Below are 14,098 nucleotides of genomic sequence, written 5' to 3'. Positions count from 1 at the left end.
ACGAAACCACCTGGACGCCCATTTGTAGCAGGTATTGATTCTATATCTTCCAGGGCAAGTGACTTATTGACACCTACCTTAGACCTTATGTTATCAAATTACCATCTTATTTAAAAGATAAAGTCAAGCTACCTCAAACACTACAAGACATGACTGTTCCTCTTAACACACTTTTAGCCACGGTGGACGTGGAGGCTCTGTACAGCAGCATACCTCACTCACGAGGTCTACAGACTATAGCATCATTCTTTCAAATAGACAATCCTCCCACACATATATATGATCAATTTATTTTAAAACTACTAAACTATAACCTAACTTGCATAACAAGGTTATGACTTTACCCTTACCCTTGTTTATGTTTAGATATATTTCTGTCTGTAATGGTCCCCTGAGGAAGCCTAAAGGCGAAACGCATTGGGACCTATTTGCATCCTTCTTCTGAACATTAGTAGGATTACCTTGTCTAGATTAGAGATAACAACCCCCCCCCCCCTTGTTTTGGGTTATGATAAGGTGTTTTTTTCTACTGTATATTTGATGTCTTGTTTGTAAAATATTATTCTGTATTTCTACTCATAGTTTCACTGTATTTAAGTCCCCTGACTCAGGAAACATTAGCGAATTTTATGACTAAACATTTTGCCACAACAAACAAATACTCTCTTTTTTCTTTTCTTTACCACATTTTGAACTACATTACTATAAGGATATGTGGCCTTTTTTTGATTAGCAGAGATTGATCAGCATTTTTCCTCCTTTTGTTTCAATTTCAGTTATATCCTAATTTGCAATATTTTCACATTCAACAATCAAACATACCTACAATCACAAGGCGGCACAATGGGGACAAAATGTGCCCCATCATACGCAAACCTATATCTTGGACATTGGGAAAAATGCCTATTTTCAAACCCTGAATTTTGTCCCTATCTTCAATACATTTTTTTATGGCGTTGTTATATTGATGATGTATTGATTTTTTTGGACTGGCCCGAGTGATACTTTAAATAAGATGTTGCCACTACTTCTCAATAATGACTACAATCTCAAATTTACACGGTGTATCAACCCTCAGCGCATAGCATTTTTGGATATCTTCATAAATATCTCCTCAGGCAACACCATTCTCCATGCTAAAAGTGCCCACCCCAAATCTCTGATTAAAAGTATTCCTTACAGTCAGATGCTAAGACTCAGAAGGAATTGTTTTTCTGACATAGATTTTAAAATTGAAGCTGAAGCCCTCACTCAAAGACTTAGATAGAGGTTACAGAAAAAAACACCTTAAAAGGACATACTAAAAAGTCTCCAAATTAACCCTAAAGAACTTATCTTTAAAACTTCATCCTCATGACCCCAACCTAAATTACCTTTAATCATGAAATTCAATGAACACCATCAATCGATACACTAAATTCTTTGTAAACACTGGAACATCCTCACTTCCGACCCTACGATTAGTAATATTCTGGATGAGAAACCCTGTATTACATACAATAAATCGAACTCATTACGTGACTCATTGGTCACAAGTCATTTTAACCCTCCATCTAGTAATCCAGAACAAGATAGAATACATGGTACACCCAAATGTGGCTTTTGTAACCAATGTGATTGGATCTTGGAAAAACAAACACTCCCATTACCCACTAGTACTACTCATAAAATTCATTATCATGTAAATTGTCAATCATCTGGCATTAATTATCTTATTACATGCTCTAGCCGAAGATTCTATGTAGGAAAAACTAAAAGACCATTTCGCAAACGAATATATGAACATTTATACTCTATTAGAAATGGTAAAATGATCACCCCTATCAGTTATCACTTAGGGGCAGAACACAATTTTGACACTTACTGTATTACCTTCGCCCTGGAACAAATACCGTCCAGTCCCAGAGGGGGCGATTATGATAAAAAAAACTTTTACAGTCAAAAACAAAATGGATTTTCCTACTAAAAGCGAATTACTTTCCCGGTCTCAACAACGTTTTCAGCTTCAAACCATTTCTTTAAGTATATCACATAGTTTAACAACCCTTTGAAATTCTCATTATAAACATATTAACCACGGTAGATATATATATATGTATCTGAATGTTAATATTTTATTGACATATTACATTATCTATGTCCCCTATTTTTTCTTTATTACAGCATTATGTTTTGTTTTCTGTATGTACATTGTGTCATGTCTGCTGTTATGGTTACAACTTTCAATAACCATGATTGATCCTTAATATTCTTCATATATATGTTGTGACAATGTGTGGTTTCATTTGGGTAAAAGAATTTTATATTATGTGGTGATATAAATTATATTCATTCCCTGGTTCTTGTACACTTTCTTCCTTCTTACTTTTTCTCTCCCCCCTCCCCCCTACTTTCTTTCCCCCTTCCCCACTTTTTTCCCCCCTTTTTTGCACCTATTATCAGAGATGGAGAGTTTTTCCCTGCTCCAGCCCGGCTTGCGGGGACGGGAGCGCCCAGGATCTCCCTGGGCGCTAATGTATATGACCCCTTCTTCGTTTTGGAGGCGGGGTCTATCTCTCCCCGTACATCCCCGTCTTTTTAGACCGGCTGCGGCCGGTCTCACGGGCGTCGGAGGATTAACCTTCCGCCTCTGCTACAAGATGACGTGGGCTGGATGGGGCAGCACCGATGATGCCATCCCACTGCCCACTCTGCCTCTGGACAATCCATAGACGCCGGCTGTGTGCACGTGAAGTGGGGGGGGAGGTCCCAGGGATGCCGTCCTATAAATGGGACGGCTTCTCTTGGATCCCCCTGCTCCTCTGCACACATCCACAGGGACCAGGAGACACCACATTATACATTTCAAGCTCCCTCATATAGGTTGGTCTCAGACATACTCTCTGGTGGTTATACCAAATCTTTACCTTGAGTAACTATTCCTAAATGTATTTATTTGTTTATTTTCTATCACTACCTTTATTGGGATTTTGACTGAATAGAGTATAACTATTGTCCCTATCACTAGGGAGATGGTCATCACCTCAATTAAAACTTTGTTATCTGTTCTACAAGACCATGTAAATCTCTCTATATTTCTATCTATTCATACCTAATATGCCCTAAAGTTTATATCATGAGCATATTTATGCTATGTATATTAATATATAAGAACATATAGAATCACCTAAATGGTGTTATAATTGATTTGATATGCCCTAATCACAGATAATAGTCTGGGATACTTGGCTTTAGCCTATTAGGGCGAAACGTGTTGGGTACAGCAATCAACATAAACAATATGATTGGAGATTGTATTATTTTGTATGACAAGAAATTTACTTGATTGGTTAGATGTCTGATGTCTAGAGCCCCTTTGGGCCAAATTGAAAAACACACCAACAAACTTCTTTTTAGTTGTGAGTTGAGTTTCTCTAGTATGTTCAAAATGCCCCTTTGGGGCTATTGTAACACCATATGGATCACAAAAAAGGATTGTGATCGATTTTTTAAAAACTGTTATGTTTCTTGTTTATATATTGGTTATTGTTTATTGTATTCACCAATATAATATACTGTTTTGTGCCTAGAAAGACCCTGCTTTCTCTCTTTATTCTCATTCCTTACTCATTAGATAAGGGTTGGCATCTAACTCTATGAATATCTCTACCATATACCAACCACCATTGACATTTCTGAACATTTAAAATCTGTACAATGACCTTTCATTTCAATCCTATTGACTGAATTTATTCACTAAAGGAATATAGACTGTCCACACAGCAAAGTGAATTATTACCTTGCAAATTAATCTTCAATTAAATTACATCTAAAGTCACAGTCCTCACAATAAGAAATATGGAGTAAAAGGCAGACAATACATTAGTAATATATTTTTAATTTGGGAAAAATATTTGTTTATGCAGTCAGTTATTCTGTACAGAATCTGCTAGTGGCTTTCACTGTTCTGGCTGAGCACTAGACAGCAGCAGAATGGCTACAAAGGCAGCTTCCTGCCTATAGGAAAATTTATAAATACCTACTATATTTGGGGATGATGTCTTGGCAGTACTCTCCAATCCCCATAGCTCTCTACCTAGCCTGCTGCATACTTTACAAGATTTTGGCTCAGTGTTCAGTCTACATAAAAATGAGTCCAAATCTAAGGCTCTAAATATACCTCTGGTACCATGTTTATTATCCCAGCTTCTGCAGTCTTTTCATTTTACCTGGTCCCGGTTTCTTTACCATACCTTGGTATTAAACCTTACACTATTTAGGGCAAAGTACCCTAATCTCCTTAAGAAGCTGCATGGGTTGTTACGACAATGGAACGATTACCCAGTGTCATGGTTGAAGAGAATCACTGCGGTCAAATGACTCTACTTCCCAAATTTTCTCTACCATGCAAGGGTACTTCTCATTGCTATCCCAAACCAATACCTTAAAACGTTAAATCACATGTTCCAAACTTTGTGTGTATAAAAAACCTAGAGTCACTAAAAATTGTTGGGTTGAAAAGGTCTCCCACACTTTACCAAATATTACCAAGTGGCTCAATTGGCCCAATTTACCTTGTATCACTCTTGACCTAATGCCCCTCTTTGGAATGCCAGTCCTCCCTGCCAACTGGAGTTTTTAATTTGCTTTGGATGTACCAATCCAATTTTAGGCCATTCCCTAAGCGTGTGGAACCAGGTTAAAAGCCGGAAATGTGTGCTTTCTTCAACACTTACTCTTTTTTGGGCAATCTCCTCTTCTTCCCAGGATGTCACTAGGCCTTTTTCCTTGTGGGCCGAATAAAACTTGACCCCCTGTGCAAGATTGTACACATTGGGTACTTTTTGCCCTTTTCAGTACCTCAGGGAAATGTTTGATATCCCACGGATAGATGTTCCGTTACCTCCAAATTAAACACTTTTTCAGCCCTATGGTAATCTCTCCTACCCACTGTTTGAGTTTTACCTCTTTCTTCTGAACCCCCATACAGACCTCTCCCCTGCTACGCTTCCAACTGGGCTTCCGACTTAAGGCAAGGAGGACTGGTTGGAAATCCAAAAGTTACTCTAGTGTCACATCCTTGGAGGGGAACTATAAACTCCTGCTGGCCTGGAACTTAGTCTCAGCCCGTATTTCTAAATTGCTACTTGGTTTCCTCTGATATGTTTTCAAGGCTGTGCAGATGATGGCACATATATGACACATCTGTTGGGATTGCCCAACGCTTTTGGCGCCAAGTCTACAATCATAAATTGTGTTCTCAGTGTCTCTTACTATGAACTCTGTGGATGCTCTCCTATGCCAAAAGCCTCCAACGTGTACAATGTTACAATTTAGCCTGCTTTCCCACATCTTCACAGTGCCAAGGAAAACAATCACTAAAGCTTGGAAATCCAACTGTTTATCAACCCCTGAAGTGAGAATGTCCCAAACTCTGTTCATGTTAAAACTTACTTCATTACAATTTAGAAATAACATAAAAAGTTAGAAGTAGATAAGTTAGTGAAATTTGCTCGGGTATGGTCACCCTGTGTTGACCCTGTTTTCACAGAACATGTCTCATGATATGACATTATCAACTTGATACTTGTAGTTGGTTTGCTTTCCCTAGACCCCTACTGCTCCTAATACTCTACCCTTCCCACCCTCCCCTTATATCTAGCTTAACATGTTTTTCACTGAAGTGTATGGTTCAACAGTGGTTATGTTTTTGTCTTTTCTTTCTTCTTCTTGTCTCCCCTAAATCTGCAACCATAATCCTTTAACTTATATATGTTACCATTCCTATTAGATTACTGTTATTGATTTTCCTTTTTTCACCATATTGTCAGTTGACTGATTTAATGTCCTCTCTCCCACTACCTTCTTCCCACCTCAATATTAAAGTTTATTGAACAAAGAAAATACATATACCATATTTTTTATATTGTGTATTATGCAAGTGGGAGATGTTTTCTCGATATTCACCGCCTCCACCCAGCCCCCTGGACATGGACACATTAAGGGTGGTTAAATGGCCGATACTGGCCATTTATAAACAGCAACATTTTAAACGTTTATTTAACTTTTTAACATACCACAACATTCATTATAGATCCCAACATCAGTGCAACGATACTATAACAATTCCCAATCATTTTCCCGTAACATTCTTTTCCAAATAAACAGGCTGCAGATCCTTGAAGGCCCAAACCACATCTCCACTCTATCTGAGGCTGCCACCTCGGCACCCTGTTCCCCACTGCAAAACTCTTTGCATTTCTTTGCAGCAGCCCCTAAACACCACCTTTTACCTTCCATCTTTATGAGACACTATACCTTAATGGACCCTGTTTTGTCACCTTTTCTTACCACCAAGCACCACCTCTGAGGACCTTAGTCACTGCTCTTTTAACCCCCCCCCCCCAGAATTGTCTTTCTGGAAGGGTGAGAAGGAAGATTGCTCTCTGCCATCTGCCAACTGACCTCCCTCTTTTCTCTGCCCCTCTTTTAAACTTTTTTCTTTCATTCGCACCCACAACTTTGTACTAGCCCTTAACCTGCCTTCCTATTACCCCTACCTATCCACTCACCCTTGGTCGTGCCTTCCATCTCCCTACTCCCCCTGTCACTTGGCTTCAGTTAGTACTTTCTGAATAAATAATTAAACACATTTTTGAAATAGGGAATTAGATAAAGCCTGGCTGATTTTAATTATGATCAAGCAAAATCATGTATTTTACTATTTCCTTTGACAATATTGGGTTTTCTTTGCAAAGTGAATTTTTACCACATTCACTACTCTATGTTAATCATATATTAGTCATATATAAGGTGGTATGTTAGTCATATATAAGGCTTAGTATAAAGGGGTGAACCCCGATTGGGATTTTTTTCTTTATGATGTGGAACATTTGTAATATTAGTAAGTATTAGTCAATGCTGTATGAGATATATATGTCTGCTCATAATTTTTTTCCTATTTAAAGTATTATTATGCTATAGCAGAGAATATTGCTTATCTTCATAATTGCCTTTACTATTTTTTCTAGGACTGGAAAATTCACCTTACATTTTTCAGACAGCAATGCATGTTCATCGTAAAGCCATCTTGGTGGCTGAATGAACTGGCTCAGACTAACAATTTGTTTTGACAGAAATGGGATTGTGTGTTTGTTTACCACATACAAGCAGACAGTCTAGATATGCCAGATATAGCTATGGTGCAGTGCTTCAAGTAGGTGCTTTAGCTGGAAAAACATAGCTATTACTGGTGTAAGTTGTGCTACAATTTTGGCCTGATGCTTTTGTAAATGTTGTCATAGGTAATAAATGATTATGTTGGAGGCAGGAAGAGTCCTAGTGGGTGATGCATAATACAGTGATTAGAAACCTGTTATTGTTTGTGGAGAATGAAGGAATATGGAATATTCTGTGAGAATATGGTAGGAATTTAAGTCTCTCACAAAAGATCACTTGCATATTTTTGGTATTGTAAAATCTTCTTAAATGGTTGCAAGCTTTTTTTACAACTTCCATCACTGAATGTATTTAAGAAAATTAGTAAAACAGTAAGCATGGAAGTCTCTTTAATCACAGTGCAGCAGCGGTATTATTGCCATTATCATTAACCATTATCATTAAACACACACACTTTATATTAAAGTGCCAACTTTTTGCCTTACAAATGCTATTATAAGCTGGATGCGGAGCTTAGCTTGACAGTGCATTAATTTTGCCTTGCTGAACTAATATACCTTACAGTGAGAGTCCATCAATTTTGCAACCCAAAATACATATTTTACTCTTTCATTTCTTTTAACTTTAACTTTTAATTTGGAGACCGGCAAGGTATGAAGAACACCTCGCTTTAATATCATTTTAATAAAATGTATTAACCTGTAATAATAATGTTGACATTTTTCTTCCACTCCCTCATGGCAATACATGAGGTCCCCACATGGTAGGAAATCAAAATCAGATCTGAAGTTTGACAATTTCTTGCTGTTGCACTGGGCATTAAGTGAGTATTGTTTGTAAAATAAAAATTGAGGGCTTTAGGGAGTCCTAGTGGGTGATGCATAATACAGTGATTAGAAACCTGTTATTGTTTGTGGAGAATGAAGGAATATGGAATATTCTGTGAGAATATGGTAGGAATTTAAGTCTCTCACAAAAGATCACTTGCATATTTTTGGTATTGTAAAATCTTCTTAAATGGTTGCAAGCTTTTTTTACAACTTCCATCACTGAATGTATTTAAGAAAATTAGTAAAACAGTAAGCATGGAAGTCTCTTTAATCACAGTGCAGCAGCGGTATTATTGCCATTATCATTAACCTCGGTGTCCAGATGTAGATCACAGGGATATCTAGGGAGAAAAATAGCTGTGAATAACATCAGTTCTCCCAATCCCCAGCTTAATTTAACCACATTAATCACAGATGTTACATAGTTACATAGCAGCTTTTTCTTAAATCAATCTATAGTAGTTGCTGAAACTACTTCCTGAGGGAGCCTATTCCACATTTTCACAGACCTTACAGTGAAGAATCCCTTCCTTATCTGGTGCATAAACTTCTTTTCCTCCAGACATAAAGAGTGCCCTCTTGTTCTTTGTAATGAGCTCAAAGTGAATTATTGGGTAGAGTGTTCTCTATATGGACTATTTACATACGTATACAAGGTTATCATATCCTCCCTTAAACGCCTCTGCTCAAGGGAGAATAGATTCAGTTCAGCTAATCTCTGCTCATAACTGAGCTCCTCTGTTCTTTTTATTAGTTTAGTTGCCCTTTTCTGTACTCTCTCCAATTCCACAATGCCCTTTTTGTGAACTGGTGCCCAAAACTGGACAACATACTGCGTATTCCAGATGTGGTCTAACCAATGCTTTGTAAAGGGGCAGGATTATGTCTTCATCTCTGCAGTCTATTCCTCTTTTATCACAAGAAAGTACTTTGCTAGCTTTTGATATTGCAGCTTGGCATTGCATGCAGTTATTAGGTCTATGATCTACCAGAACCCCCAGAACCTTTTCCATTCCTCACTTCCCTAAATGTATTCGCTCTAGACAGTATGATGCATGCATGTTGTTAGCCCCTATGTGCATAACTTTAAATTTATCTATATTTAATGTCATTTGCTACTTGGCTGCCCAATCAAACAGTATAACCAGATCTGCTTGTAGATTAAAGACATCCTGTATGGACTTAAATCCATTATAAAGTTTGGTGTCATCTGCAAACAAAGAAATGGTACTTTTAATCCCAAACTCTATATCAATTATAAAGATGTTAAACAGTAAAGATCCCAACACTGATCCCTGGGCTACACCACTAATAACCTTAGACCAATCAGAGTATGAATCATTATTCACTACCCTCTGTCTTTAAGCCAGTTCTCTATCCATTTACAGATTGACTTTTCTAAACCTATTGACCCCAACTTACATATAAATTGTTTGTGGAGTACTGTATCAAATGCTTTAGCAAAGTCCATGCTGACTATCACTTATAATATTATTTTCTAGCAGAAACTCCTCTATGTGGTCCTTAATTAAGATGTCTTCTGCTGGAACCTGATTTGGCGAGTGATATTTGTGGTACTTGGACCTGTCCTTGGAGAACACACTCACCGCTCATTACTAGAACTGTCTAAAGGTGTTTATCTAAGGTATGAAAAAAAGGATATCAAAATTTTGGATCTGGCTATTTTAGGATTAAGATAGGGAGAATAAGGCTTGGCTCCATGGACATCGCTCCATGCTACAGTTTTAGCAAACTAAGGACAGATGCTTTAAATAGAAATTTCATGGAAGAGGGGCCTGTCTGCCAAGTTACCAGACAGATCTAAGAGCTAGATATCATCATTGATTTTCTTGATTCTCTTACCAAAATTAAAATGGCCAAACCAGAAACACTGACACACTGGAAAAATATTACATCTGTGATGCACTGAAATACAACTAAAGGCTCCTGTATAACACCCAACAACAAAATTGAACAAATACCAAACCCTGTTACTTAATCCAGTTATGAGATTCTGGAAACCACACCATTGGCCATCATTGACTATTGGAAATTGACTGAACACTCATTAAGACTAAACATAAAATATTTAGATGAGTACTGTTCACTTGTCACAGACACTACAATTTGGTATTGCATTTGGCTTTTTTTATATCTTACAGTAAAAATGACCTCCAATGGATTACATTTCTAAAAGATTACAGTTCCCATTAAAATAAAATTTGTACATGACTGCAGAGATGGGTCCTGGATGGGAAATATATTACCCCATAATACAGAGCATGGTCCCTTTAAACCAGAATGTATGCTATGAAAGGAGTCTAGAAGTAGTAAGAGCAACTCTGCAAAGTTTCTTTCAGGGCCCTGGACTCTGGAAAGAGAACAAAGATACTAAGTGGGCCTTCCCATTACATCCCAGGTACACCCCAACGTTTGCCTACAGCAGACTGCAGATCTGCTATATGATACAAATGTCTCTGTGTATTTGCTGCAAGGGCTAATCCCCTATATCACAAGTGGTATCACAGGTCAACAGAGAAAAAGTTTGTGTTTAAACCTGCAAAAGGATATTTAAAGGATCAAGCTCCTTTCACCATGGAGGAGTTGGTGAGGCAGCTTGCAATGACTACTGTTCAAATGTAGCAGACTATAATGGCTCAGCAGAAGGCCACAGAGATACAACTGGCAACCCTCAAAGAGTCTACTGCAGCACAAGTTGTGGCCTTTCAGGAGACTACTTAAGCCCTGGTCAAAATGCTATTAGACGTGAATCGTGAGAGCCAGCCATTTTCTGCAGAAGCTGATGTCAGCAGATGATGTAGAGTTTTGTGAACGAGCAAGTATATATTTGGGGCACCAGAGCACAGAGCAAATTGACAGTACCCTAATGATCATTGCCATGGAAGTGGGAGCCAGAGTCCCTAACAGGGTCCCTATGCAAACTCAATTTGGGGACCAAGGTTTTGAAATAGCACTTTAATGTGAAAATATTCCTCCTTGTTATTAGGGTTATATGATTGTGACTCTGTATCTGGTAACTTGTTTTGTTTAGGGGGCTGAAAATTGGTTTAGTAGCAGCTCTTTGTGTACTCTGAAAATATCAAAATTCTATGACACTCAATGTAGAAGATATAAAGGTTTACATTTGGTTAATGACAGCAACATGCACACAGACACAGCTCATGCTGCTGCTGCACGAGGTAGGATTATCTCACAGTATAAAGTGGGCAGGGAGCAGTCAAAGTTGATTGCCAGGTCTATAGTACAATCTCATAGAGGAACATAGGAGATGCGCGCACCACATCCCCTGCAAGACAACGAGCAGAGAGAGTAGAGAGGGAATGAGCAGAGGGCTAGATGTGGCCCAGGGACCATAGATTGGGCACCCTTGTGATAGAGCATCACCCTTTGCTCTGTAATAGAGAACACAATAATATTACTGAGATATTTGTTAAGCCATATCGTATACCAGAGGCCTGATGTAAAGCTGTCACAGAGGAGGTAAGAAGAATGCTAGAACTGGATGTCATTGAGAAATCGCAGAGTGCATGGTTGAACCCAATTGTGTTAGTACCCAAGCCCAACAGAACTTTGAGATTCTGTATGGATTTCAGGAAATTGAATGGCATTTCAAAATTTAATGGTTATCCCATGCCACAAGTTATTTGAAATTGATGTGAGGGAAAGAGAGAACATGGAGCATCTTTTATTTCATATTTTATGTCAAAATTGAAACATGATTGGTTTTTTAATGCCTTTATATTCCCTATTTAACTGCGCTTTATGAAGTAGCCTCTTTTGGTCTTCTGCCAAAACAATGTCTTTACCTTAAAATATATCTGGCATCAGCTATAAATTTGAAGAATTTGTTATTCTTTAATCCACTTCTTGTCCCTCAAGTCTCACACTGTGCCTGTGTCAATTGTGCCGACACAGAGGAAATCCAAAAAATTGACATGATTTTGTCTCTTTTGCCAGTGTACTGTGAAATTTACCCATAATGGAGAAATTAATTGTTTTCTGTGAAAGCATAAAAGATGTGCTTTACTTATACAATATTGAATGTGCTGGGAGCTTATTATGGGGAACTCTTAAGGGTTTATTTATAGGTAAAATAAAATGTGTATTAGAAGGGCGGTAAGCTTTTATTCCATGGGTATTCGTTTTCTTCTTAGCAATTGATACTAAACTTGCCAATGACCACCTTCTAGTTTCTAAGGTATTTATAGGAAGTCCTATTTAAAGGAAGTCAAAACACACTGACAAAAGGCAAGCAGATCAATCTTGATCATATACTTGCCTGTGCATCCTTACGAGCAATAAGCATCTGTAATTAGGATTGATCAGTCTGGCTTTTATTATTTAGGATTTACACAAAGATGCATGAATGTGTAAAGCAATGTTTTTCAACCTTTGTTGGGAAAATCCATGAAATAACTTTCAGGTTTTAACGTAACCCTGCTATATTTATACAGTTAGGTCCATAAATCTTTGTATACTGACAGTTTTTATAAATTTAGTTCTGTAAATCACCACAAAGGAATTGAAATGCAGTGGAATTTCAGACTTTTGGCTTTCATTTATTGTGTTAAATAAAATTATTGTTTAAATATTTTTATACACAACCCGGTCTTGAATCCATGGACATCACCAAACACTGCATTTCCTCCTGGACAATCGAGCGCATGCTCGATTGTGTTGAGATCAAGTCACTGACTAAGCCCCGGGAGAATATTACATTTATTTGCTTTAATAAACTTCCAGGTTTCTTTCACTGTATGTTTCTTGGGTCATTGTCCAACTTTATTGTGAAGCACCGCCCTATCAAAATGGCTGAATTTGAGCAGAAGGTATGTCCCTCTATACCTCAGAAGTCATCCACCTGCTTTTGTCACATCATCAACAAATACTAGTGACCCGATACCACCAGCAGCCATGTATGTCCACACTGCCTCCACCGTGTTTTACAGATGATGTAGAGTGCTTTGAATCAGGAGCTGTTCCAAGCCTTTTTCTTGCCATCAATATGTGTTTTTTTTGTTTTTTGTAGCAAATTCCAATCTAGCCTTTCTATTCTTGAGGCTTATGAGTGGTTTGGACCTTGCTGTGAATCCCCTGTATTTGCTTTCATAAAGTCTTCGCTTTATAGTAGCCTTGGATATTGATATGCCTTCTTTCTGGAAAGTGTTCTTCACTTGGCTGGATGTTGTGAAGGGTTTTTTCCTCACTATGGATATGATCCTGTGATCATCTACAACTGTTGTCCAGACTTTTTGCATTGATGAGTTCACCACTGCATTATTTTTTCTCAGAATGTAGCAAACCATAGATTTTTCCACTTCTATTATTCTTGCAATTTCTCTAATGTGTGTTTTCTGTTTTTGCAGCCTAAGGATGGTCCGTTTCACCAGCATGGAGAGCTCCTTTGACCGCATGTTGTAGTTACACAGCAAAATCTTCCAAGTGCAAACATACTTGGAATTAACTCCCAACCTTTTATCTACTAATTGTTAAAAAAATAAAAAAGGTTATATAGGTTTGGAGTCCATTGTCCAATTAAAAAAGGGCAGTGTCCCTTTAATAAGGGGGCAGTACATAATAAAGAGCTGTAATTCCTAAACTTTCCCTCCAATTTGGGTGTAGATACCCTCAAAAAAAAAGCCATGTCCGCAATTAATTTCCATATTCATTCATTGACTGTAATTTCAATATGTTTTAAAAAACAGGTAAGTTACCAAATTTTGTGTGAGTATCCAAATATTTATGGATCTAACTGTATACACAGCTCTCAGCATGGTGGTCAGTAGGAATAATGTCTCCTACATTGCTGGCCTTTCAGAAGATTGTCACCCTTACAGATAGCCAAAAAGGTCATTGGTGTCAGTTAAATTGACCTTGGAGGCTCATTGTTTAACCTCCCCAGTGTTAACCTTGAGTGTGACTTGAAGTAAAAAAAAGATGCTGAAAGCGATAACCCTAAGTCACATTCGGGGTAGCTAAAACAGGGAAAACCAATAGTAAATAGAATGTTACCTGATCCGCCGGCATCCTCCTTCGTCCTTCCTGTCTCCTTGCTTGCTCCGGCTGGCGTCCTCTGCATCTGATGAGTC

At 38.0% G+C, this 14,098-nt stretch overlaps 1 protein-coding gene across 5 annotated transcripts in view; it reads left to right on the top strand.

The window, feature by feature from the left end:
• DUSP3 (dual specificity phosphatase 3) overlaps positions 1-14,098 on the top strand; it is a 115,741-nt gene that overhangs the window by 66,951 nt on the left and 34,692 nt on the right. The window contains exon 4 of one of the 5 annotated variants that reach the window (XM_072414936.1): positions 13,376-13,525. The exons of the other annotated variants lie outside the window; for them this stretch is intronic. Within the exon in view, the coding sequence (XP_072271037.1) occupies positions 13,376-13,380 (5 nt within the window). The 3' untranslated portion in view covers positions 13,381-13,525. Of the gene's footprint in view, positions 1-13,375; positions 13,526-14,098 lie in introns of those variants that run through there. 5 annotated transcript variants of the gene reach the window in all.

This window comes from Pyxicephalus adspersus, chromosome 6, assembly GCF_032062135.1.
Source record: "Pyxicephalus adspersus chromosome 6, UCB_Pads_2.0, whole genome shotgun sequence".
NCBI classification, from domain to species: Eukaryota; Metazoa; Chordata; class Amphibia; order Anura; family Pyxicephalidae; genus Pyxicephalus; species Pyxicephalus adspersus.
This window is presented reverse-complemented; position numbering and strand designations above follow the sequence as displayed.